General features: G+C 40.9%; 1 protein-coding gene across 1 annotated transcript; it reads left to right on the top strand.

The window, feature by feature from the left end:
- Window positions 1–1793: 1793 nt before the first annotated feature.
- hpgd (15-hydroxyprostaglandin dehydrogenase) lies at window positions 1794–25885 on the top strand. Its single transcript, XM_072459565.1, has 7 exons — window positions 1794–1944; window positions 3966–4089; window positions 9199–9305; window positions 14843–14939; window positions 19041–19117; window positions 21189–21352; window positions 22887–25885. The coding sequence occupies exons 1-7, from the start codon at window positions 1852–1854 to the stop codon at window positions 23008–23010; spliced, it is 786 nt and encodes a 261-aa protein (XP_072315666.1). The 5' UTR covers window positions 1794–1851; the 3' UTR covers window positions 23011–25885.
- Window positions 25886–26391: the final 506 nt, after the last annotated feature.

Genomic DNA, 26391 nt, shown 5'->3' with positions numbered 1-26391 from the left:
AACTAGAGTAAGAAACTACAGCTTGTATCTACATTTATTTCACTTCTCTGCATCTCTTCATCACATTCTAACATCTCTTGTAATTCATCGTGCTAGGTTTATATTTTTGATCTACTCTACTGTGCCAGATGCTTTAGCTTTGTTGTCTTTCAGCCCAATATCTTGTGATTAATGTGGCGGTTTATCCCAATATCAAGTCAGATGTTTATATCTGTTCTTTGCCATCATGTTTTCACCAGAGTTTGTGTTTCAGCTCGCTCTGGTGTGCAGCTCTAGAAGAAACGTATGGAATACAATCTTCAAATTATTATTTTTCCTTGTAAAAGAGTAAAGATTGTTTTTTTCCTTAAAGAGGACAAGCAGTATCTGTGGCCAAATCAGACCACTGTGCGCTGTCTGCGCACAGTGACATTGATGGGAAAGGTGTGACAAAAATGTGGATGGAATGACAGCGAGAGAAAAACAGAGCGAAACAGAGAGAGAGAGAGAGAGAGAGAGAGAGAGAGAGAGAGAGAGAGAGAGAGAGAGAGAGAGAGAAAGAGCTAGAAAGGGCAGAGAGGGCATGGCAGGTCAAACAAGGAATTATACAATGTTGCCTTAGTTTTAGTTCGTTAGTTTAGTTTTTTTTAAGGCCGTGGCGGCAGAGCCGCGGCGCGGTCAAATGGCCCAGCAGTTTCAGGAACCGCGGCACTGCCATATAGCCTCATGGCTAACCCTAGCCCTAACCCTGACCCTGACCCTAACCCTAACCCTGACCCTGACCCTGACCCTAACCCTAACCCTGACCCTGACCCTGACCCTAACCCTAACCCTGACCCTGACCCTAACCCTAACCCTGACCCTAACCCTAACCCTGACCCTGACCCTGACCCTAACCCTAACCTTAACCCGGCGCGGGCTAAAACGTTGCGGTCAAATAGCGCAGCAGTTTCAGGAGCCGCAGCACAAAATAACATGGCAGTTTCGGCCGCGGCTCTGTAGACACTCCCTTTTTTTTAAAAGAGGAGAGCGGGGAGGAGCAAGGGAAAGAGGGAGGAAGAGGCAGAGCAGGTACAAGGTGGAATGTTGTGGCCTGAGTTTACTTAGTTTAGCTGTCTGTTTGTTTAGACACTGATAAGGCGAAATGAGAGAGAGGGGGAGGAAGGCAGGAAAGAGAGGGGGATAAAGAGATAGAGGGGGGGAGAAATGAGAGAGAGAGAAAGAGAAAGAGAGTAGATACAAAAGAGAAGGAAGGAAAGAAAGGTATTAGAACAACAAAAGCAAAGGGGGGAGGGAGAGAAGAAAGGAGCAAAAGAAGTATGGAGCAAGAGAAGGAAGGAAAACAGAACAGTAATGAACAAAAAGGAGGAGAAGAGAAGAGGGTCTGAGAGATGGATTGAAGGAATTGAAGGAGAGGAAGAGTTAGAGACAAATAAGGAAAAGTAAGAAAAAAGGAGGGAGGGAAAGGAGAAAGAAAGGCAGGTAATGGAAGAGAAGGGAGGGGAGAGGGGAGGATGATGTGAGAGGGGGAGAAGGAGAGCGAGAGAATGAGAAAAGGAAGCAGGGAGAGAGTGGGAGTAGAAAAGAGAGAGAGAGAAGGGAAAAGAAATGAGACGAAGGAAGTAGGGAAAGAAAGAAAGGAAGGTATAGGTGGAAGAGATAGAAAAGGGAAAAGATAATAGAGACAGAGAAAAGAAATAAAGAAGGAGGGAGGGAAGGAAGGAAGGAAGGAAGGAAGGCAAAAGAAAGGGGAGGAGAAAGAGGGAGGGATAGTGAGTAGTAGGAGGAGGGGACAAAGTTGGAGTCCAAACAAACCTGGTGCTGGGTGAATAAAGGCGGGTGCAGAGGCCGAGACGCTCACTGCAGAGGACCATGGCTCTGAATGGCAAAGTGGCTCTGGTGACGGGAGGAGCTCAGGGCATCGGACGAGCCGCGGTGCAGGCGCTCGTGGGCAGCCAGGCCAGAGTCAGTACACTTTTATACTTCTGATTACGCTCTCGTTTGCTCTCACGCTGTTCCCGTCCACGTAGTTGGAGGCGAATAACCGGAATATCGCGACGCCGTATCGTCAGAAGTCTCACAATCGTATCGTGAGCCGTGTCACAATATATCGTGTACAGTAAGCTCCTCTGTTTTCTGGCTTTTTCTTGGTTTTTACACCACTGTTGTCTTTTTTTAGGTCGTTTCTTGCATTTTTGAGTCTTCAAAAAAGTGCAAAATATGCGTTTGCTGTAGTATTTTTATTACGATATATTGTGTTGTTGTTGCGGCTGCTACAAAACAGAAAGAAGTTATTGGACAGACGATCATTCTTTACTTGATTTCAGTGGAGATTAAGCACTTTTCATATTGTATTATGTATTTGGAATATGAGATGCATTTTGATCAAGTTGGAGTTTGTACCTTGAAATGTTAGGTGGGTTACGTAATATGTAAATGATGGTTAAAATGTAGCTAAACCAGGTTAACCAGCTGATTCAAATGCTACTGAACCTAAAGCCAGTTTAACGCTGCACTAAAGCAGAAATAGACCATTTAAACCAGGGTTAAAATGCTTCTAAAGCAGGATTTAGATCAAGTAAACAACAGCCATGTCAGACTGTTTTTGAATTGGTTTGATCTCCTCAGTCTGAACTTAAATACATGTACATTCTCACTCTTGAATAAAGTTCAGACTAAACCTTTAATCTGCAGGACCAAAATGTGGCTTGATCTTCACTGCGTCATTTGCATGAAAAAAAATATAATAATACAAATAAGGAACAGAGTGACATTTGAGTGCATAAAGTACATGCATTTCTGTTCAGGCTGTGGAGGTCAAATGAGTCCGACCGCGCCAATATTTACTTAAACTTGAGTGAATTCAACTTTAACTCAGTGAAAAGAGTATTTGCCATTGATTAACAGAGATATATGAATACAGTACATGGTAAAAGGCATTCAAGTATATGCACTAAAACAGCTAAGTTAAACTTTTTTTATCACTTTCTAAGTTTTCTACAAGTTTTTTAGGGTTTACAACAGTGAGTTATTAAAATCTACTTCACCTACTACATTTGTGCTGTTTGAGCTCTAGATGAAGCATAAATGTGATACAGAAAGTGTTTCAGTTCTTCGTCACACTTCACAATAAATGTGGCCAAAGCTTCCTCTGTCAAACCACAGCTTCTCTAAAGGTGCAACACTAAACTACCTCCAATTGTAGAATGCAACTTTTCTCACGGTCTAGTACGAGCCCCTAACCCGAGTAACGAGGGTTCTTTCAACTGTTTACATTGGAAGAAGGAAGAAGATAACTGATCAGATCACTCAATCATTAATAAGCAAAATAAATCTGATCAAAAAAACTCTTTGGAATTTCACTTTTAACATTTTCTCCTTCGTTTTTGTCTTTGTCACATTAAAATTCCATTTTATGTTTAATATTCCTTGTGAAATCCTGAATAGGTGTGAACATTTACATCTCATTGATTAGATGTAATTTGCATAATCTGATAACGCCAAGAATCAGATAATAGTCCATTTTTTTGTTTTATTTATATTATGTCCAAAATCATCCAATACAAATATTCACAGAACATTTTAGATAAGATTGAATCCAATTCCAATCCGACTTCCTCCTGGTCAGTACTCGCATGACCCTGGGGTCTTTGTGCTTTCTTTTTCAGAGTTTTAGGATAAACAAGCCTGTGTGGACATGGGCACAGTCAACCAAGAGTGAGCACTTGTAGTATTAGTAATATTAATACTGAAGTTATACTTACTGCATTGTGAACCTCAATGTGTCGTGTGGGGAGCGGAGTATTTGTTATTTGTTAATGGAAACCCCTTTAACTTCCACTGCGGCCCCTGTAGTCTGTTTGTCTATGTTTTTCTCTTCAGTGGAAAGCGTCGTTGAGTGTCTTGAAAAGCGATATACAAATGTTATGTATAATTATTCTTCTTATAATTTGTTGCAATAGTAGTAATAGTGCTTTATTTTACAGGTTGCTGTAGTGGACTTGAATGCCTCGAGTGGGGTGCAGTGTAAATCAGAGCTGGACTCTGAGTTTGGAGCCGATCGTTCTATTTTCCTTCAGTGTGATGTCACCAACGCCGAGGCACTCACAGGTAACTGTAATCGCACTGGTAACAACTGTAATCTCACTGGTAACAACTGTAATCTCACTGGTAACGACTGTAATCGCACTGGTAACAACTGTAATCTCACTGGTAACAACTGTAATCGCACTGGTAACAACTGTAATCTCACTGGTAACAACTGTAATCTCACTGGTAACAACTGTAAACTCACTGGTAACGACTGTAATCTCACTGGCAACAACTGTAATCTCACTGGTAACAACTTTAATCTCACTGGTAACGACTGTAATCTCACTGGTAACAACTGTAATCTCACTGGTAACAACTGTAATCGCACTGGTAACAACTGTAATCTCACTGGTAACAACTGTAATCTCACTGGTAACAACTGTAATCTCACTGGTAACAACTGTAAACTCACTGGTAACAACTGTAATCTCACTGGCAACAACTGTAATCTCACTGGTAACAACTGTAATCTCACTGGTAATGACTATAATCTCACTGGTAACGACTGTAATCTCACTGGTAACAACTGTAATCTCACTGGTAACGACTGTAATCTCACTGGTAACAACTGTAATCTCACTGGTAACAACTGTAATCTCACTGGTAACGACTGTAATCTCACTGGTAACGACTGTAATCTCACTGGTAACAACTGTAATCTCACTGGTAACAACTGTAAACTAACTGGTAACGACTGTAATCTCACTGGTAACAACTGTAATCTCACTGGTAACAACTGTAATCTCACTGGTAACAACTGTAATCTCACTGGTAACCACTGTAATCTCACTGGTAACAACTGTAATCTCACTGGTAACAACTGTAATCTCACTGGTAACGACTGTAATCTCACTGGTAACAACTGTAATCTCACTGGTAACGACTGTAATCTCACTGGTAACAACTGTAATCTCACTGGTAACTACTGTAATCTCACTGGTAACGACTGTAATCTCACTGGTAACGACTGTAATCTCACTGGTAACAACTGTAATCTCACTGGTAACAACTGTAATCTCACCGGTAACAACTGTAATCTCACTGGTAACAACTGTAATCTCACTGGTAACAACTGTAATCTCACTGGTAACGACTGTAATCTCACTGGTAACGACTGTAATCTCACTGGTAACAACTGTAATCTCACTGGTAACAACTGTAATCTCACTGGTAACGACTGTAATATCACTGGTAACAACTGTAATCTCACTGGTAACGACTGTAATCTCACTGGTAACAACTGTAATCTCACTGGTAACTACTGTAATCTCACTGGTAACAACTGTAATCTCACTGGTAACTACTGTAATCTCACTGGTAACAACTGTAATCTCACTGGTAACAACTGTAATCTCACGGTAACGACTGTAATCTCACTGGTAACAACTGTAATCTCACTGGTAACAACTGTAATCTCACTGGTAACAACTGTAATCTCACTGGTAACGACTGTAATCTCACTGGTAACCACTGTAATCTCACTGGTAACAACTGTAATCTCACTGGTAACTACTGTAATCTCACTGGTAACAACTGTAATCTCACTGGTAACAACTGTAATCTCACTGGTAACAACTGTAATCTCACTGGTAACAACTGTAATCTCACTGGTAATAACTGTAATCTCACTGGTAACGACTGTAATCTCACTGGTAACGACTGTAATCTCACTGGTAACAACTGTAATCTCACTGGTAACTACTGTAATCTCACTGGTAACAACTGTAATCTCACTGGTAACAACTGTAATCTCACGGTAACGACTGTAATCTCACTGGTAACAACTGTAATCTCACTGGTAACAACTGTAATCTCACTGGTAACGACTGTAATCTCACTGGTAACGACTGTAATCTCACTGGTAACCACTGTAATCTCACTGGTAACAACTGTAATCTCACTGGTAACTACTGTAATCTCACTGGTAACAACTGTAATCTCACTGGTAACAACTGTAATCTCACTGGTAACAACTGTAATCTCACTGGTAACAACTGTAATCTCACTGGTAACGACTGTAATCTCACTGGTAACGACTGTAATCTCACTGGTAACAACTGTAATCTCACCGGTAACAACTGTAATCTCACTGGTAACAACTGTAATCTCACTGGTAACAACTGTAATCTCACTGGTAACGACTGTAATCTCACTGGTAACGACTGTAATCTCACTGGTAACAACTGTAATCTCACTGGTAACAACTGTAATCTCACCGGTAACAACTGTAATCTCACTGGTAACAACTGTAATGTCACCGGTAACAACTGTAATCTCACTGGTAACAACTGTAATCTCACTGGTAATAACTGTAATCTCACTGGTAACAACTGTAATCTCACTGGTAACAACTGTAATCTCACCGGTAACGACTGTAATCTCACTGGTAACGACTGTAATCTCACTGGTAACAACTGTAATCTCACTGGTAACAACTGTAATCTCACCGGTAACAACTGTAATCTCACTGGTAACGACTGTAATCTCACCGGTAACAACTGTAATCTCACTGGTAACAACTGTAATCTCACTGGTAACAACTGTAATCTCACTGGTAACAACTGTAATCTCACCGGTAACAACTGTAATCTCACTGGTAACCACTGTAATCTCACTGGTAACAACTGTAATCTCACCGGTAACAACTGTAATCTCACTGGTAACAACTGTAATCTCACTGGTAACGACTGTAATCTCACCGGTAACAACTGTAATCTCACTGGTAACGACTGTAATCTCACTGGTAACGACTGTAATCTCACTGGTAACAACTGTAATCTCACCGGTAACAACTGTAATCTCACTGGTAACAACTTTTCCAACGTGGTAAGAACAGCCTTAACAAACAGAGGTTTTCCTTGCCATACCACAGAGGCAGATTTAATTTTTATTGTAAATAAAATTATTAAGAAAACAACACTATGTAGTAAAATAAATTGTAGTCAAACCCATGTTTAAATTGATGTGGAAGAATGTAAAACTTGACATAGTTCACTAATCAAACAGGAAACAACAAGGAACCTTGTTGTTGAACACCAAGTGTCACCAAGTTGTGAAAATCGACCTAAATGCAGTAGCAAATGTACTTTTACCACGTTGACTCCTGTGAGCAGATGAAATCCCCTTTTGTTTCAGTGACAGTAGAACGCCTGGTTCTCTGACAGGGTTTTTCTCTGACAGGGTTTTTCTCTGACAGGGTTTTTCTCTGACAGGGTTTTGGCTGCAGCCCAGGCTGTTGAGTAACACGTCTGAACTTCCTGGAGTGAATGAGAATATTGTCGTCAGAGAACAAGTATTTTCCTGGAGACACAGTTTAGTGAGAGTCACTCAGCCGAAACTGGATAGATGTGTGGGTTTCACTGTAAATGATAGTTTATACAGTGCACCAGGTGTTTCCTGGTTTGATTCCACTGAAGACATGGGACACTATTGAAATGCAGTGTCATGGCAGAAATATAATCAGATAATCTTGTGATAATTATGAATCTTTCTGATGGGTTGAAATCAAAATACACTCTAACAACTAAACGTATCAAGTCATTATCTTAACATTTATGAATATGCTTTATGTTTAAACAACTATAAGTGAATTATATGTGAAAACAACAATAATATAGGAGAGAACATAATGGATAAATTGCATAATATAATGGCAGTTGTCTTTGTTGGCAATTGTCACGATAATAAAAAAATGTACCACGAGGGATTATTGCCATCTTTCCTAATTATATAGGTATTTTACAAGCTTGGTACGTCAAATAGCCACAGATGCTTGAGAAAATATTCAAGAAACTTTGTACCACGTTATAATTTGCAGGTGAATTGCAAATAATATAATATTTAAATATGTCAATTTAAAACTTCTGCTGTAGTTTACTCACAAAATTGTGTCCCAAGTTTTTCATCATGCAATATTTTCATACAGAAATATGTGCAAAAGAGTTCTATTAAGAGTGTGTTTTGAAACTTCCTATAATCTGTCCTTTCCTCCTGTTTCTACTACAGTGTAATAACGAAATTTCCCCTTGTGTGGACATTAAAGGATTATCTTATCTTATCTTATCTTATCTTATCATAAAAACGGACAAAATTGCTTTATGAGATTTAAATCTGAAAAATGGACAGACTTCATGTTGTTGATGTATTAGATACAAAAAAATCACAGAGGGGATTTTGTATTTCTTATTTAGTATTTGATTAAATTAGATCTGATTGTTAATTGGCTTAAAATTTTAAACTGCACCTTTTTTAATTGTTTTAGTTAAACTTTTAATAAATCAGGTTACGAATTAGATATGAACAAATGCTTCAGTGCAACATCTTGTTGAGTCCAATATTGTAAAGTGTGGTGTGTGTAGGAGCAACTTTAAGGGCTCTGACTTTCCTCTCATCTGCTGCTTATTTCGAACCAGGAAGTAGCAGGATAAACTTCACTGAAATTGTCAAGGGAAAACACATTTACTGTCCAACCTGTCTCATTTCATGAATATTAACCACACATGCAGTGTGTTTGGATTCCTTGTTGTATCTCAGTTTGTTCATTTGTGTTTAAGTGTTTGAATTTCAGGTGGAACAAGGTCTGATTGTGTTTGGTGACACAGAGGCAGAGGAATGTGGCTGCTCAATGATAGTGCAGTTTTATAACCTATGCGACAGGTGCAGTTAGATAAGATAAGATAAGATAATCCTTTATTGTCCACACATGGGGAAATTTTGTTGTTACAACACAGTAGATACAGGGGGAAAGGACAGATAACTTATAGGAAGTTAGTTTAATTCAAACTTCTCTAAAAGGGGATTTCATTTTTAGTGTAAAATAGGGATGAGAGAAGGGAGGACATGTAGTAAATTGTCAAAGCCGGGGTTCAAACTCACCATTCTGCAGCCGCCTGGCATGGATTCCCAGATTCCCTTGGTCGCTCACTGCACCTGACAGTTTATTTTTCTTAATTTTTTGAAAGCACTTGGTTCAACTGCAAAAATATTGTTTTGTTTGTTCCTTTGTTTCAGACTCATTTTTTAAACATAGGCCTAACAAAGTGAATCATCACGTATTCACTTGTTAATTCATTAATTCATAAATTGTGGTGCATTTATTCATATTTATTAGATGTTTCTGTTTTACAGAGGCCTTCCAGAAGACGGTAGACAAGTTCGGACAATTAGACATTGTCATCAACAATGCTGGGATCAACAACGAGAAGAACTGGGAGAAGACAATCCAAGTCAATCTGGTGAGAACTAAACCAGGTCTAAACCAGGTCACAACCAGGACTAAAGTGAGACCCAGGTTTTTCAGATTTTAAGTGGTGTTTTGGGTCAGGATAGCAGCTAAAGTATTATATTTGTGAATATTTAAGGTGAGCGGGAGACTTTAGTCTTGTCTGAGTTCAGTTGGAGAAAGTAGTTTTGCATCCACACTCTGATCTGTGAATCTGTCCATATTCACCCAGTGAGACATAGAGCTGAGTGTTGTCTGCACAGTTGTGATAGGACCACACCATGTCCAAAAAGCACTTCCTTTCTTCGACAGGACAGAGTTTAGGGCACTGCCAGTGATGCCCACCCAGTGGTCTGGTCTCTAAGAGGATCCCATGAGCGACAGTGTCAGAAGCAGCACTCAGATCTATGGATTTACATAGCGCCTTTCAGGACATTCAAAGTGTTTTACATTGCATTATTCATTCACTCCTCCCCTGGTAAGCTGGAGCCACAGCTGTCATACCAGGCCACGTGGCTGAAGTGTCTTGCCTAAGAACACAAGGACAGTTTCCTCCAGACAGATCTGACAGGATCAAGAGGCTTTGCATGTGTTGTTCAGGCGGATGTCGCTCGTCACCCCCATAAGAGCGGCCTCAGTGCTGTGATGAGCTCTTGGACAGTTTTGTCAGTTACAGGTGAAACGTTATGCTCTAAACATCATGTAGAATATAGAAGTATTTTAAGTAGTAGTAGTGATAGTAATAGTAGTAGTGTCCAAATTGTAGTTTCAGTAGTGATAGTATTAGTAGTGGTAGTGATAGTATTAGTAGTTCTAGTAGTAGTAGTGATAGTATTAGTAGTGGTAGTGATAGTATTAGTAGTTCTAGTAGTAGTAGTGATAGTATTAGTAGTGGTAGTGATAGTATTAGTAGTTCTAGTAGTAGTAGTGATAGTATTAGTAGTGATAGTATTAGTAGTTCTAGCAGTAGTGGTGATAGTATTAGTATTTGTAGTTGTAGTAGTGATAGTATCAGTATTTGTAGTAGTAGTGGTGATAGTATTAGTATTTGTAGTAGTAGTAGTAGTAGTGATAGTATCAGTAGTTGTAGTAGTAGTAGTAGTGGTGATAGTATTAGTATTTGTAGTAGTAGTGGTGATAGTATCAGTATTTGTAGTAGTAGTAGTGATAGTATTAGTATTTGTAGTAGTAGTGGTGATAGTATTAGTAGTTGTAGTAGTAGTAGTTGTAGTAGTGATAGTATTAGTATTTGTAGTAGTAGTGGTGATAGTATCAGTATTTGTAGTAGTAGTGGTGATAGTATTAGTATTTATAGTAGTAGTGGTGATAGTATTAGTATTTGTAGTAGTAGTGGTGATAGTATCAGTATTTGTAGTAGTAGTGGTGATAGTATTAGTATTTATAGTAGTATTGGTGATAGTATTAGTAGTTGTAGTAGTAGTGGTGATAGTATTAGTATTTGTAGTAGTAGTGGTGATAGTATTAGTAGTTGTAGTAGTAGTGGTGATAGTATTAGTATTTGTAGTAGTATTGGTGATAGTATTAGTAGTTGTAGTAGTAGTGGTGATAGTATTAGTAGTTGTAGTAGTAGTGGTGATAGTATTAGTATTTGTAGTAGTATTGGTGATAGTATTAGTAGTTGTAGTAGTAGTGGTGATAGTATTAGTAGTTGTAGTAGTATTGGTGATAGTATTAGTAGTTGTAGTAGTAGTGGTGATAGTATTAGTAGTTGTAGTAGTAGTGGTGATAGTATTAGTAGTTGTAGTAGTAGTGGTGATAGTATTAGTAGTTGTAGTAGTAGTGGTGATAGTATTAGTAGTTGTAGTAGTAGTGGTGATAGTATTAGTAGTTGTAGTAGTAGTGGTGATAGTATTAGTAGTTGTAGTAGTATTGGTGATAGTATTAGTAGTTGTAGTAGTAGTGGTGATAGTATTAGTATTTGTAGTAGTATTGGTGATAGTATTAGTAGTTGTAGTAGTAGTGGTGATAGTATTAGTAGTTGTAGTAGTAGTGGTGATAGTATTAGTATTTGTAGTAGTATTGGTGATAGTATTAGTAGTTGTAGTAGTAGTGGTGATAGTATTAGTAGTTGTAGTAGTAGTGGTGATAGTATTAGTATTTGTAGTAGTATTGGTGATAGTATTAGTAGTTGTAGTAGTAGTGGTGATAGTATTAGTATTTGTAGTAGTATTGGTGATAGTATTAGTAGTTGTAGTAGTAGTGGTGATAGTATTAGTATTTGTAGTAGTATTGGTGATAGTATTAGTAGTTGTAGTAGTAGTGGTGATAGTATTAGTATTTGTAGTAGTATTGGTGATAGTATTAGTAGTTGTAGTAGTAGTGGTGATAGTATTAGTATTTGTAGTAGTAGTGGTGATAGTATTAGTAGTTGTAGTAGTAGTGGTGATAGTATTAGTAGTTGTAGTAGTAGTGGTGATAGTATTAGTAGTTGTAGTAGTAGTGGTGATAGTATTAGTAGTTGTAGTAGTAGTGGTGATAGTATTAGTATTTGTAGTAGTAGTGGTGATAGTATTAGTAGTTGTAGTAGTAGTGGTGATAGTATTAGTAGTTGTAGTAGTAGTGGTGATAGTATTAGTAGTTGTAGTAGTAGTGGTGATAGTATTAGTAGTTGTAGTAGTAGTGGTGATAGTATTAGTAGTTGTAGTAGTAGTGGTGATAGTATTAGTAGTTGTAGTAGTAGTGGTGATAGTATTAGTAGTTGTAGTAGTAGTGGTGATAGTATTAGTAGTTGTAGTAGTAGTGGTGATAGTATTAGTAGTTGTAGTAGTAGTGGTGATAGTATTAGTAGTTGTAGTAGTAGTGGTGATAGTATTAGTAGTTGTAGTAGTAGTGGTGATAGTATTAGTAGTTGTAGTAGTAGTGGTGATAGTATTAGTAGTTGTAGTAGTAGTGGTGATAGTATTAGTAGTTGTAGTAGTAGTGGTGATAGTATTAGTAGTTGTAGTAGTAGTGGTGATAGTATTAGTAGTTGTAGTAGTAGTGGTGATAGTATTAGTAGTTGTAGTAGTAGTGGTGATAGTTGCTGCAGCAGCAGGTCTGACCTGCAGTAACCTGATCTGAGCGTGACACAACATAATGAATGGCTGAGTTCAGTCACAACACAACAGTCTGTGATCGGTCTGTGGAGCCACAAACCAGGATCTGATCTGGTCTGGATCTGGGTTTGGTCTAGATGCTGGACTGGATCCTGGTCTGGATCCTGGTCTGGATCTGGATCATGGTCTGGATCATGGTCTGGATCCTGGTCTGGATCTGGATCATGGTCTGGATCATGGTCTGGATCCTGGTCTGGATCTGGATCATGGTGTGGATCCTGGTCTGGATCTGGATCATGGTCTGGATCATGGTGTGGATCCTGGTCTGGATCTGGATCCTGGTCTGGATCATGGTCTGGATCCTGGTTTGAGTCTGGATCCTGATCTGGATCATGGTCTGGATCATGGTCTAGATCCTGGTCTGGATCTGGATCATGGTCTGGATCATGGTCTGGATCCTGGTCAGTGGTCTGGATCTGGGTCTGGTCTGGATCCTGGTCTGGATCATGGTCTGGATCCTGGTCTGAGTCTGGATCCTGGTCTGAGTCTCTGAACCAGGTCTAGACCCTCGGGTGTTCAGTGACATGCTGTGGTTTTGGGGGAAGTAGAAGGAGTAGATGAGTATTAGGTGGTTATTAAATAAGTCTTAGTACTAATAGCAGCTGCAGTAATAGTAACTGTATTTACTTAACCCCTTTGACTAAATGACTAAAATCATTCCCAATTAAAACAGAAGTTGTTTTTGAACTCTAAACAAAACAATGTTTGGGCTTTTTGTGAAGCTCTGACTCTGTCTCAGCTTATTATACGTGGTATATGCACAAAGGAAAAATAGATTCCAAATCCTACTTGTTTTCTTTTTTTATAACTATAAAGATGAGTAACGCTGTAGTCTGGAGGAACTGACAGTGGAATGGGCATTTTTCGGTTTTGACTATCCTTTATTCAATATCACTATATATTAGATTTATGGACTTGTATTTAAGATGAAGAAAAAAAAGGTTTAGTCAAACCCACAAGTCTCAAAGAAGTATTTTCTAATGTGTTCAGGGCAGGTCTGGAGTTTACCAGAGTTAAGGTGTAACCACGGTGTCACTCTGAGGCCCCTGAGGGTCTGGACCTGGTTCAACTAGGATTAAAGCCACTGCTGCTGCTAATACTACTATAGTATTATAGTCTGCACATGTGCGTCTCGCATTGAGAAAGCAGTTGGCCGGGTTTGCTTCCTGTTTACTTTGTTCACCTAAAACCTTGGAGGCTCAGAACCTGCCCACAAGACACAAGGTTAATTACAGTTTATAAAATGTGTTCTGACGGTGTGCGAGTCCACATCAGGCCGGGACATGAAATCATGCTCAAGCACTTCCTGTTTATCTAAGGCAATGTTTCTCTGCAAAAAAGAAGCCTTATTAGTTTGAATTTCATACACCAGGTTCAAACCAGGACTGGATCAAGACTAAACCAGGTCAAGGTCTAAAAAAAAAAAAAAGGACCATATCATTTTTGAGAATATTTGACCTTTATCCGATCTTGTGCCTGGTTAGTGCTCGAAAACCAGGCTCCATTGGGGCAGCAGTGGCTAGAATGCAAACTGCTGTTGTGTCCTTTGGCAAGACACTTCACTCACCTCGCCTCTGTGTGAACGTGACGGGGGAGTGGGTGTGTGGTGGTGGTCGGAGGGGGCTGGGACGAGGGCTGACGAGGTGTTAAATGTGTAAACGACTCCAGGAGCATTTACATTCGAGAGAAGACTGAAATCATAACTGATAAATGAAGAACATGTTTGTAAAGGCCTGAACTACAGGGGGCGCCATCCCATTTTAGGCACCACTGATCTAAATGATTGCAGCCTTTGCGATTTGATAATTGTGGCAGGTCATAATGTGATTCTGATTGGATTGTGATATATTCTGCAGCCTCTATATTCTATTATTTCTCTCTCACGCGCTGCAACCATGCATGTCCCTGATTGGCTAAACCACCTGTCAGTCACTCCCATTTGACCTCAAGGGGATGAACTGATATCAATCTTAATGACAAATGCATTATTCAATCAATTAATCTTTATTTATAGAGCCTTTTACAGCTCTTAAGGTGACCAATGTGCTGTTTAATAAAAAAAAAAAATAAGGCAATACAAAAAGCATGAAACCATTACACAATGCATTTAAAAGTGCAAATAATAAAACAAACTGTACAAAATAAGTGTCACTACATTAGTGAGTGTTAAAAGAGATGAGCCTAGATTTAAAAAGGTCAAAGTCTGCGTGGTTATTATTATTATTATTGTACAAAAAGTATTCTAAACCTAAACATAATTTAGTTGCATTTTTTTTGTCAACAAGAGTCAAATATATTGAAAGTAACCAAGTACTACGCAAAGTAAATGATCAAATCGGTAAAGAAGTATGTAAGTAGTAGATCAAAAGCAAACAGAACGATGGTGCTGACCTGGCCAACTGAGGCATGAAGTAAACATGTCGCCTTTCCACAGACGTCGGTGATAAAGGGAACGTACCTGGGACTAGAGCACATGAGCAAAGAGAACGGCAAAGCAGGAGGCAGCATCATCAACGTGTCTTCCATGGCAGGTACAACAGAAACACATCCACTTTTGTCTTTTTGTGTCCCTATCCCTGCCCAAAAGCCTTTGCAATTCTTTGGAAAATTCAGTTACAAATAAAGGAAAAATATTGTTGTAGTTTTGCACAATACACCCTTTTTTTACATTAACTATTTAGCTATAATATGTGTTTCAGGTTCGTTTTAGTGTGCACTTTGAGCTTTTTGCACGTGTTTCCCGATATGTTTTAAAACTACAAATGTCAAAGAAACAAAACAAAACAAAAAAGGTATTCATTTGCAGTTAAGTAATATGATTATGAAGCAACACGTGCCAAACCACAAACATGTCTAAACCTCAAAAATTTCACTTCCGCAAGCACCACAGCTTATGATTGTTCTGTCAGTGAGATCAAAAATAAGATAAGATATTCCTTTATTGTCCCACACAATCTTTCATAACTTGAACTATTTAACTTGTCGTTTTACCAGCAGAGGGCAAGAAAGTGTGTATTAGTATAAGCAGCTCCAAGAGTCCGTGTTTCTGGGCTCCACTGCGGGCCCTTGCATTCGGCCCTCGGCGCTGAAGGAAATGCGGTGTTTTTACAGCGATAACATCAGTCTGTGAGTCTTTTCACATAACAAACACAGGACCTGTCCAAACATGGTCAAACGCACCCAGAGCCAGGAATGTATGTGACACTCCACATGTATTTACTGATATCAACAATTCACTGCTGATTCTCAGACTCCTTACCATTACAGAATAATTAGACGTAAAGCTGAAGAACACAACTGTTTTTCCTCATAAATTACTTTGTTTTCCTTCCCAAAAAGCGTAACATAAAAGCAGAAATGCAGCACGCTGTCTTCATCTAATTAGACAACATTTTATATTTTGCTTACGTGTAAGAAAGAGCCGTGTGAGTCTCTATATAACATCCGCCTGAACACTGACACGGACAAAGCCTCAGTCTTAATTCTGTTAGATCTAAGTGCTGCTTTTGACACTGTCGATCATGGGATCCTCTTACAGAGACTAGAGGACTGGGTGGGCATCACTGGCACTGCCCTAAACTGGTTAAGGTCCTATCTGGAAGACAGGAAGTACTTTGTTGAAATTGGTAGCTGTGTCTCAGACCACATGACCCTGACCTGTGGAGTGCCCCAAGGGTCAGTCCTGGGTCCCCTTCTGTTCAACCTCTACATGCTGCTGTTAGATCAGTTGATACGCAGTGAAAATGTGTCCTATCACAATTATGCCTCGTCAAATCAATAACATCAGCAGCTTTTTACCATCTATGGCCAAAATCAAAATATAGTGTCTAAACCAGATTTGGAGAGACTTATCCAAGCGTTTGTCTCTAGTATATTAGACTATTGTATTGGCCTCCTGCTGGTGCCAGAGTCAGGTCTAAACATGGACCGGCCTCCTGCTGGTGCCAGAGTCAGGACTAAACATGGACCGGCCTCCTGCTGGTGCCAGAGTCAGGACTAAACATGGACCGGCCTCCCGCTGGTGCCAGAGTCAGGACTAAACATGGACCGGCCTCCTGCTTGTGCCAGAGTCAGGACTAAACATGGACCGGCCTCCTGCTGGTGCCTAGAGTCAGGACTAAACATGGACCGGCCTCCTGCTGGTGCCAGAGTCAGGACTAAACATGGACCGGCATCCTGCTGGTGCCAGAGTCAGGACTAAACATGGACCGGCCTCCTGCTGGTGCCAGAGTCAGGACTGAACATGGACCGGCCTCCTGCTGGTGCCCAGAGTCAGGACTAAACATGGACCGGCCTCCTGCTGGTGCCAGAGTCAGGACTAAACATTGACCGGCCTCCTGCTGGTGCCAGAGTCAGGACTAAACATGGACCGGCCTCCTGCTGGTGCCAGAGTCAGGACTAAACATGGACCGGCCTCCTGCTGGTGCCAGAGTCAGGACTAAACATGGACCGGCCTCCTGCTGGTGCCAGAGTCAGGACTAAACATGGACCGGCCTCCTGCTGGTGCCAGAGTCAGGACTAAACATGGACCATCCTCCTGCTGGTGCCAGAGTCAGGACTAAACATGGACCGGCCTCCTGCTGGTGCCAGAGTCAGGACTAAACATGGACCGGCCTCCTGCTGGTGCCAAAGTCAGGACTAAACATCCGCGTTTCAGTTTTATGCAGCTGAAATCTGGAACATTCTTCCTGAAGAGGTGAGACAGGTTCTACTCTGACAATGTTCGAATCTAGACTAAAAACAGTTTTGTTTAGCTGTGCATAATGACTGAAAAGATGTCATTGCGCTGTTGAATTGCCTTGTGTACGAATTGTACAGACAAACCTGCTTTGCCAACGACACTTTGGGAAGAGAGACCTTAGAACAGGGGTGTCAAACTCATTTGGGCCGCAGGCTGAATTTAGACGCTCAGGCTGGGTTGTGGGCCGAACATAACTTAAAGCATAAAACTATTAAAAATATAAGAAATAAATAGCTTCATAGCCTACGCTGTTTTGAAGCAATTACTGGATTGATTAAAAAAAATTACAAAACGTTTGTTCTCATAAACTGAAATGTATTTAGAAAAACAAGTGTAATTTCACCAACACTGTGCTTCAGTTTATGAGCATCACAACTTCAGGGTTGATCTACAGAGATAAACATTTGACTTTATAACAAAATAAACTTCTCAAGATCTAAAAGCACTTTTAAATGTACTAACTAACATTTCCACGTCTCTGTAGTTATCTGTTCACCTGAACTGACTCACCACTAAACTTCTGCTCAAAAGTGCTTAAAGTGCACTTCTCCCTTGGCAGCTCACACAGCAGTGCAGCAGAGCCCTGTGGGGGAGGGGCAGCTCACACAGCAGTGCAGCAGAGCCCTGTGGGGGAGAGGCAGCTCACACAGCAGTGCAGCAGAGCCCCGTGGGGGAGGGGCGGCCACCAGCGGCATTGTGGGACGCGTAGTTTTAGCGATAAAAACGGTTACGGATGTAACTACGGTTCTATGAATCAATTTTATTTATTTTTTATTTAAAAAAATACATATATATTTATTTTTTTATATATAAATCTGAAATGTTCGGCAGGCCGGATTTGGCCCGCGGGCCAGAGTTTGACACCTATGCCTTAGAGCCTTAGAGGCCTTAGAGCTGCTTGATTTTAGAAATAGAATGTGAAAACTACTGAAGCAGTCGCACAAGAAGGTCCTGGGATGGATTTCTGGGCACTGTGGAGCCTTGTGGAGTTTGCATGTTCTCTCTGTGTCTGCGTAGGTTTCCTCAGGGTGCTCCACTTTCCTCTACCTCTAAAAACATGTAGAATAGGCTCCTCCCCTCTGATGCTACATCTCTGGGGGACTTTCCTGCTTGAATAAATGTCAATCAAATAAATAAATACGTGTACTCAATCAGATTTAAAAATGGATAGAATGACTGTTGCTAACACAGTGCAGATGTGGCTCATTTGATGTGATGGACTTTAAAGATCAGGCCAGTGTCGTGTGTCGTCTGAGGACACGAGCTGGAGCCTGATGGGAAACAGACCAGGTGTTTCCTGCTGCCAAAAAATGTCTTTATTCTGTGACTTGAGCTTTTACTCTGTGCAAATGATGTTTCTTACCAGTAAAAAAGGAAATCTAACACAGAGGATTGTGAAACGGCTTGAGAAACACGCAGCTTATCTTGGCGGAAGCGCTGAAGTTGAACATTAGAAGACAAAGCAGTAAAACTGACTTAACATTTAAAACGACGAAATGTGACAAGCTAAAACTATGATTTATTGTTTCTCTTTTTTAGAATCAATTCTTTGAAATAGTCACACTTTGATAGATCGATATTTAAACTGGGCTCTGCTTTGAGTTGAACACAGAATAAACACGCACTGGGAGCAAAGGGTTAAACGAGGGGCCAAATCTGACAGGTCAACAGCTGTTAGCCTCATTTAAACTGCTTCGCTCCACCCTGGGTCAAAAGCACAACTCGATGGCAACAAAATCAACTACAAAAAAACTACAAATAGGATCAAGCTGCTTCTGGCTTTAGCTGCTCGCTCGACTCAAATATATTGAGTTAAATGGATAATACTATAACTAAACTTGGGGCAGTTTTATAAAGTTTTTTCTTTTGTCTTCTTCTTCTTTCTGTGTAGCGTTCCTGCATTCTCCACATCAACCCGTTTACACCGCCACCAAACACGGAGTCATCGGCTTCTCCAGAGTCATGGCCGTAAGTCCACGTGTCCTCAGCCCAGACTTTAGATATAACACGAGGTTATGACCCAAAAGCAACATGACTCATGGGTAATCTCTATGACCTATGACCTTTTACTGATGAAACAAAACTATATATTTGCCTAAACCCTCCTCTCTCATGTCTCCTTTGTCTCCTCTCTCATGTCTCCTTTGTCTCCTCTCTCATGTCTCCTTTGTCTCCTCTCTCATGTCTCCTTTGTCTCCTCTCTCATGTCTCCTTTGTCTCCTCTCTCATGTCTCTTTTGTCTCCTCTCCCATGTCTCCTTTGTCTCCTCTCTCATGTCTCTTTTGTCTTCTCTCTCATGTCTCCTTTGTCTCCTCTCTCGTGTCTCCTTTGTCTCCTTGCTCATGTCTCCTTTGTCTCCTCTCCCATGTCTTCTCATCTCCTCTTCCTTTGTCTCCTCTCTCATGTCTCCTTTGTCTCCTCTCTCATGTCTCCTTTGTCTCCTCTCTCATGTCTCCTTTGTCTCCTCTCTCATGTCTCCTTTGTCTCCTCTCTCATGTCTCCTTTGTCTCCTCTCTCATGTCTCCTTTGTCTCCTCTCTCATGTCTCTTTTGTCTCCTCTCCCATGTCTCCTTTGTCTCCTCTCTCATGTCTCTTTTGTCTTCTCTCTCATGTCTCCTTTGTCTCCTCTCTCGTGTCTCCTTTGTCTCCTCTCTCCTCTCTCCTTTGTCTCCTCTCTCATGTCTCCTTTGTCTCCTCTCTCATGTCTCCTTTGTCTCCTCTCTCATGTCTCCTTTGTCTCCTCTCTCATGTCTCCTTTGTCTCCTCTCCCATGTCTCCTTTGTCTCCTCTCCCATGTCTCCTTTGTCTCCTCTCTCATGTCTCTTTTGTCTCCTCTCCCATGTCTCCTTTGTCTCCTCTCTCATGTCTCTTTTGTCTTCTCTCTCATGTCTCCTTTGTCTCCTCTCTCGTGTCTCCTTTGTCTCCTCTCTCATGTCTCCTTTGTCTCCTCTCTCATGTCTCCTTTGTCTCCTCTCTCATGTCTCCTTTGTCTCCTCTCCCATGTCTCCTTTGTCTCCTCTCCCATGTCTCCTTTGTCTCCTCTCTCATGTCTCTTTTGTCTCCTCTCCCATGTCTCCTTTGTCTCCTCTCTCATGTCTCCTTTGTCTCCTCTCTCATGTCTCCTTTGTCTCCTCTCTCATGTCTCCTTTGTCTCCTCTCTCATGTCTCCTTTGTCTCCTCGCTCATGTCTCCTTTGTCTCCTCTCCCATGTCTTCTCATCTCCTCTTCCTTTGTCTCCTCTCTCATGTCTCCTTTGTCTCCTCTCTCATGTCTCCTTTGTCTCCTCTCTCATGTCTCCTTTGTCTCCTCTCTCATGTTTCCTTTGTCTCCTCTCTCATGTCTCCTTTGTCTTTGTCTCCTCGCTCATGTCTCCTTTGTCTCCTCTCCCATGTCTTCTCATCTCCTCTTCCTTTGTCTCCTCTCTCATGTCTCCTTTGTCTCCTCTCCCATGTCTTCTCATCTCCTCTTCCTTTGTCTTCTCTCTCCTTATCTCTTCTCTCCTTTGTCTCCTCTCTCCTTTTTCCTCTCTCCTTGTCTCCTTTGTCACCTCTTTCTTGTCTCCTCTTTCCTTGCCTCCACTGTCTCCTCTCTCCTTTGTCTCCTCTCCCTTTGTCTCCTCTCTCCTTGACTCCTTTGACTCCTCTCTCCTTTATCTCCTCTCCTTTTGTCTCCTGTCTCCTTTGTCTCCTCTCTCCTTTGTCTCCTCTCTCCTTGTCTCCTTTGTCTCCTCTCTGCTTTGTTTTCTCTCTCCGTTGTCTCCTTTCCCCTCTCTCCTTGTTTCCTTTGTCTCCTCTCCTTTTGATCCTCTCTCCTTTGTCCTCTCTCTCCTTTGCCTCCTTTTTCCTTTGTCTCCTCTCTCCTTGTCTCTTTGTCTCCTCATCTCCTCATCTCTTCATCTCCTCTCTTCTTGCTTCCTTTCTCCTCTCTCCTCATGTCCTCTCTCCTTGTCTCCTCATCTCCTCGTCTCTTCGTCTCCTCTCTTCTTGCTTCCTTTCTCCCCTCTCCTCATCTCCTCTCTCCTTGTCTCCTTGCTTCCTAGGATGCCTCCTTGTTAGGGGATTACGGCGTCCGCATAAACGTCTTGTGCCCAGCCTTTGTAGACACTCCTCTGCTGCACTCAGTGGAACAAGAGGACAACATGGGAAAGTTTGTCAAGTTTAAAGATGATTTCAAGAAAAGCATGATCCATTTTGGAGTCTTAGAGTGAGTATTTAAAGTACTTTTACTAACTCAAAATACAGCTGTATATAATGATTGGCCCTCATTGGCATCTTCCCATTGGAACAAAATGGAGGGTTTCCGTCATCGCTGCGTCAAAGCTTTAAGAAATATGGCTTGAGTCTCATGGACTTTTTTGATCAGGACTTTTATTTATTGATTTATTTATTTTCTCCCTGTACAAAACCCTGCTGTCTATAAGGGGTACTAACGCTCCAAATCCAATAATTTTATATCAAATAGGTTCAGCACCGGGATTGGAACGAAATCATATTCTTTATTTGCAAATGTGGAGACAAGTCACCGTGGAGATATTAATAAGAACGCACTGAGATCGAGACTGATCGTGACCTGGAAATGCCATAATGAGAAAGCTACAACATGAAGCCAAGTGTCACACAAAGACCTGAGCTAACCAAGCCCCAGACATGAAACACGGCCACGCTTTTGAGCCAATGGCGACGCTCTCAGTCCACTGACCATTCGCAGTATGTTCTTCTCCCACACAAGCCATGTGACCGCTGTGACCAATCAGAGCGAGAGTTGCTAGAGCAGAGCGAGCAAGACTACAGATTAAAAAGGTGTTGTCCCTCACACTTTGGGACGTTGGAATTTGACTATGTTTATTACATTTTGTCCACCATCTTATTAAAGGGAACACGCTGCTTGATATGCTGTACATAAAAATCAAATCAATCATCCTGGGAAACATGAGGGTCAGTTTGTACTCCACAAATAAAATACGCTAAAATAATCTTTTATGTGGATTCCGCCTGGACCATTTTGCTTTATTTTAAGTCTCTAAAACTCGTTTTAATCAATTTATCTTCAGCTTTTAAAAAAAGAATTGTCAAAACCCAACAAATGCTCATTTCAGTGTCAATCGGCTGATCAGACACCAGCTCTACTCATTTATATTTTTAACAAAGAAAATCTAGGCAGGATTTAAAATTTGAATTCCTCTGTGCAGAGCTTGTTTCTGCTTATGATTAGAGTAAAATAGATTTCAAAACTAAAATCTCAATCTCACAAAGGCTCCAACCAAATGTTTGAGCTCCAGATGGTTCAGAACAGCTTCAGTTTGACATGGGGCTAATTTTTTCGGGCGTTTTAGGAAAAATAGGGCCCTAAGTATAGTATTTTTTTCCGATCATGACGTTTCACGATTGAAAAGCCTTTGCTTTTCTTAAAATTATTAAGCCCTGTCAGTTGAACATGAGGAGTTTGTTTTTACATCATGCTCTATGGGAAAAAATATTTCTTTTCCACTGCAGTTACAACGGACTGGCCACAACTCCAACTCACAACAAGTTTAAGCTTTCCAGATTTGATAATAGATCCAGCTAAGACCTTGGTCTACCATAAGACCTGGTCCTCTGTTGTACCAAACTACTCTTACATTCTACATTTATTCTGTCCCATGTGTCGCGTTTTCAGTAAATATAGAATTAATTACTTGTTATTCAGTAACAATTAAGTATATTCATATTATTTTAATGTTTGTTTTGTCTTTCTTCAGACCGTCAAAGATTGCAGAGGGAATGATGACTCTGATCACCAACGACTCTCTCCACGGAGCTGTGATGAAAATAACCTGCTCCAAAGGAATCCACTTCCACACCTATGAACCCATGTCCACCTGAGACCTGAGGACTGAACCAGGTCTGAACCAGGACTGGACCAGGACTGGACCAGGACTGGACCAGGACTGAACCAGGACTGAACCAGGACTGGACCAGGACTGAACCAGGACTGAACCAGGACTGAACCAGGACTAAACCAGGACTGAACCAGGACTAAACCAGGACTAAACCAGGACTAAACCAGGACTGAACCAGGACTGAACCAGGACTAAACCAGGACTAAACCAGGACTAAACCAGGACAAGACTAGGATTATCCCAGAACATGTTCTGTCCAAAAAACCCAGTTGGAAAAAGAGAAACCTTGAGGAGAACCATAGTGAAGAAAAGATTCTCCCATAGATGGACAAGAAACTGTAGATGTGAACAGGACTAAACCAGGACTAAACTAGGACTAAACCAGGCCTAAACCAGGACCAGGACTAAACCAGGACTATACCAGGCCTAAACCAGGACCAGGACTAAACCAGGACTATACCAGGACTAAACCAGGACTATACCAGGCCTAAACCAGGACTATACCAGGCCTAAACCAGGACCAGGACTAAACCAGGACTATACCAGGACTAAACCAGGACTATACCAGGCCTAAACCAGGACTATACCAGGCCTAAACCAGGACCAGGACTAAACCAGGACTATACCAGGCCTAAACCAGGACTATACCAGGCCTAAACCAGGACTATACCAGGACTAAACCAGGACTATACCAGGACTAAACCAGGACTATACCAGGCCTAAACCAGGACTATACCAGGACTAAACCAGGACTATACCAGGACTAAACCAGGACTATAACAGGCCTAAACCAGGACTATACCAGGCCTAAACCAGGACTATACCAGGACTAAACCAGGACTATACCAGGACTAAACCAGGACTATACCAGGACTAAACCAGGACTATACCAGGACTAAACCAGGACTATACCAGGACTAAACCAGGACTAAACGAGGTTGCAGATGGACCAGAAGGAGCATGTGTTTGTAGAAAGAGTTCATGTCTAAAGAACCAGAGTCCGCTCAAGACTGTCAGGCCTGGCATTAGATACAAGACCAGGGATAAAATAAAATAATATAGTTTTAATTTTTCCAATATCCAAGCAAAAAGTGTAATGAGTTTAGGATGGAATCAGCTGCAGGATGATTAAGGGGAAGACTGAAAACAGTGGCTGAAAGACCTGGGGCATGTGCCCGCTGCTCTCTGACATGCAAAGCTGTGTTCTAACTGTCCTGCTTCAGAGGAACCTGCATTCATTTACGTACACTGGACAAATAAGAAACCAATGAACAGTTTTTGTATAACAATGAGCTGAATGACCTGATCACATTCCACACCTTGCATCACCACATCAATATTACTGTTTTTTTTATTAATCTTGACTATAATTGCCAAATTGCAAAAAAAAAAAAAAAGGGCACCAAATGACTAAAAATGTGGTTTGATATATTAAAGATTTCTGGGGGCTAACCCCCAGAGCCCCTGTTAGGGCCACCCCTGTTTCAATATCCTAGAGGCGCCCCTGTCAGTTGTACCTGGCCTGTGGAATTCTGCGAGCCCAGAATTGGACACACTTTCTATTAGTTTATATCAGAACGGAGCCATGAGAGGCCCCTGACTTTCTGTTGACGAGCCTAATACAGTCTCAGTGATAAAGAGGTGAAACTTGCACATTTGCGCTGTCTGAAAGCAGCTCCATGTAGTTTAAAGGTGCACTATGTAACTTATCTGACGGTCTACTTGCCTGGGATGTTCCACAGTGTGGCATTAAGCCTACACTATCTATCTTTCTTTTGGTGTGTTTTTTTAATACAATGAAAAATGTCCTTACTGTAAGTGGATTCTGACCCATAACTTGGTCTGGTCATGCAGCCTGCTTGTCTCCATGGAGATAAATACATTCTGCTTACTGTAGAACATCATGTAGGGAAAGAATGAAGACAACTAGAATAGTTATAACCTTGCCAGCAAGATGATTTTGCGACTTTTGTGAGTTCCCAAACTCTTGAGAATCCCTCCTGTTGCTCAGCTCTTGCTGACTGGTTTGCAATCCACACCAGTGGTTTAACGGGCCAATCACATGGCAGCAGGTTGGGTTGAGGTGGGTTGTCAGCGATAACGACAGCAAGGTTTGCATGTGAAACAACCTAAGCAACGATGACAACGCCAGGGAAGGTACGTGCTGCGGCTGCAATCCATTCTGTTGAAGTACAGACTATTTCTTCTTTCAAGAGTTAAGTTTCTCCCCTTGTGAGCGGCTGCAGAATCTGTTATCATTTGTCTCTTACTTATGGATGCCAAAGTAAACAAGGCTGTAAAGCTGGCAATTTCTGCTGTGAAACTACCTCACTCTGAATATCAAGTGTATCCTAAAAATTAACTTTGAGTCATCGTGGAGGAAGTACACTGGTAAGTCATCGAAAACCAGCCGTGTATTATTTAAGTCATTCGCAGACATTTAATTGATCTGTTCATCCCAGTTCAATGTGAACGTGACGTGGAGCAGAAGTGACGTGTTTCATTCAACGCACACTTTGGATACGTCATTATGAGGCTTTACTGTGATTGGTTAAGTACCAATTATAGTAGGCGGGCACTAAATGTCACTTCACCCAATCGGCTTGAAGTTAGAGTTAATTCCTTTACGTCCCACCTTTTCCCAATGGCTTTTGGCGACAGACTGATCCATGTGTAGATTGTGGGATGAACCTGGTGTGAGCCGAACAGTTACATAGTGCACCTTTAATATGTTCTAATAAAGAACTGTAACTGTCATGGTTTGGGATGTGGGTACGTTTATTTATCTGTACTTTATCAAATGTAGAATATTATGAATTATATGTGTTTCTGATAAATAAATATTTTTGATAAATGTTCTTTTAAGTTTTTGTTTTAACTTCCTGTTTGGACTACACTGTTTCCATGGCGCCCAAAGTCCGATCATTATCTGATTTATGGAGTTATAAAGATTGTTAAAATGACAAGTAAATGTTCAATCTAATGATCTTAATCTGATTTATTTCTGATTCATCATGTTGTCAGGGGTGGAAGAAGTGATACATTTTGTGACTGAAGTTGGCCCAAAAGTACAGATATAAGATGAAAATAATACAAGTAAAAGGTATTACATCAAAAATATGTAATTTAAAGTAAATGTTTGAAAATAGAGTCAAAAGTCATTTTTTCCCCTAAGATTTTGCGAAATATAACGATTTTTATTTCAAAAATTGTGCTGAGTTTTGGTCAACAGAAAAATTTCAAATTCATTTTCAATATTTTCTGGTGAATTTTATGTGTATATCTTTGTTAGCTGAAAAAATAACCTTTTAAATAAGGCCGTGGCTGCAGAGCCGCGGCGTGGTCAAATGGCCCTAACCCTAAC

This window comes from Eucyclogobius newberryi, unplaced genomic scaffold, assembly GCF_026437365.1.
Source record: "Eucyclogobius newberryi isolate DKJ021-1_F unplaced genomic scaffold, fEucNew1.0.hap1 SCAF_232, whole genome shotgun sequence".
NCBI lineage: Eukaryota > Metazoa > Chordata > Actinopteri > Gobiiformes > Gobiidae > Eucyclogobius > Eucyclogobius newberryi.
The sequence above is the reverse complement of the archived record's forward strand: the minus strand, read 5'-3'. Positions and strand labels throughout refer to the sequence as shown.

Coding starts and splice junctions, on each gene's coding strand:
- hpgd (XM_072459565.1), top strand. CDS start 1,852: ATGGCTCTGAATGGCAAAGTGGCTCTGGTGACGGGAGGAGCTCAGGGC. Junction 4,090..9,198: donor CAACGCCGAGGCACTCACAG/GTAACTGTAATC, acceptor TCTGTTTTACAG/AGGCCTTCCAGAAGACGGTA. Junction 9,306..14,842: donor AGACAATCCAAGTCAATCTG/GTGAGAACTAAA, acceptor GCCTTTCCACAG/ACGTCGGTGATAAAGGGAAC.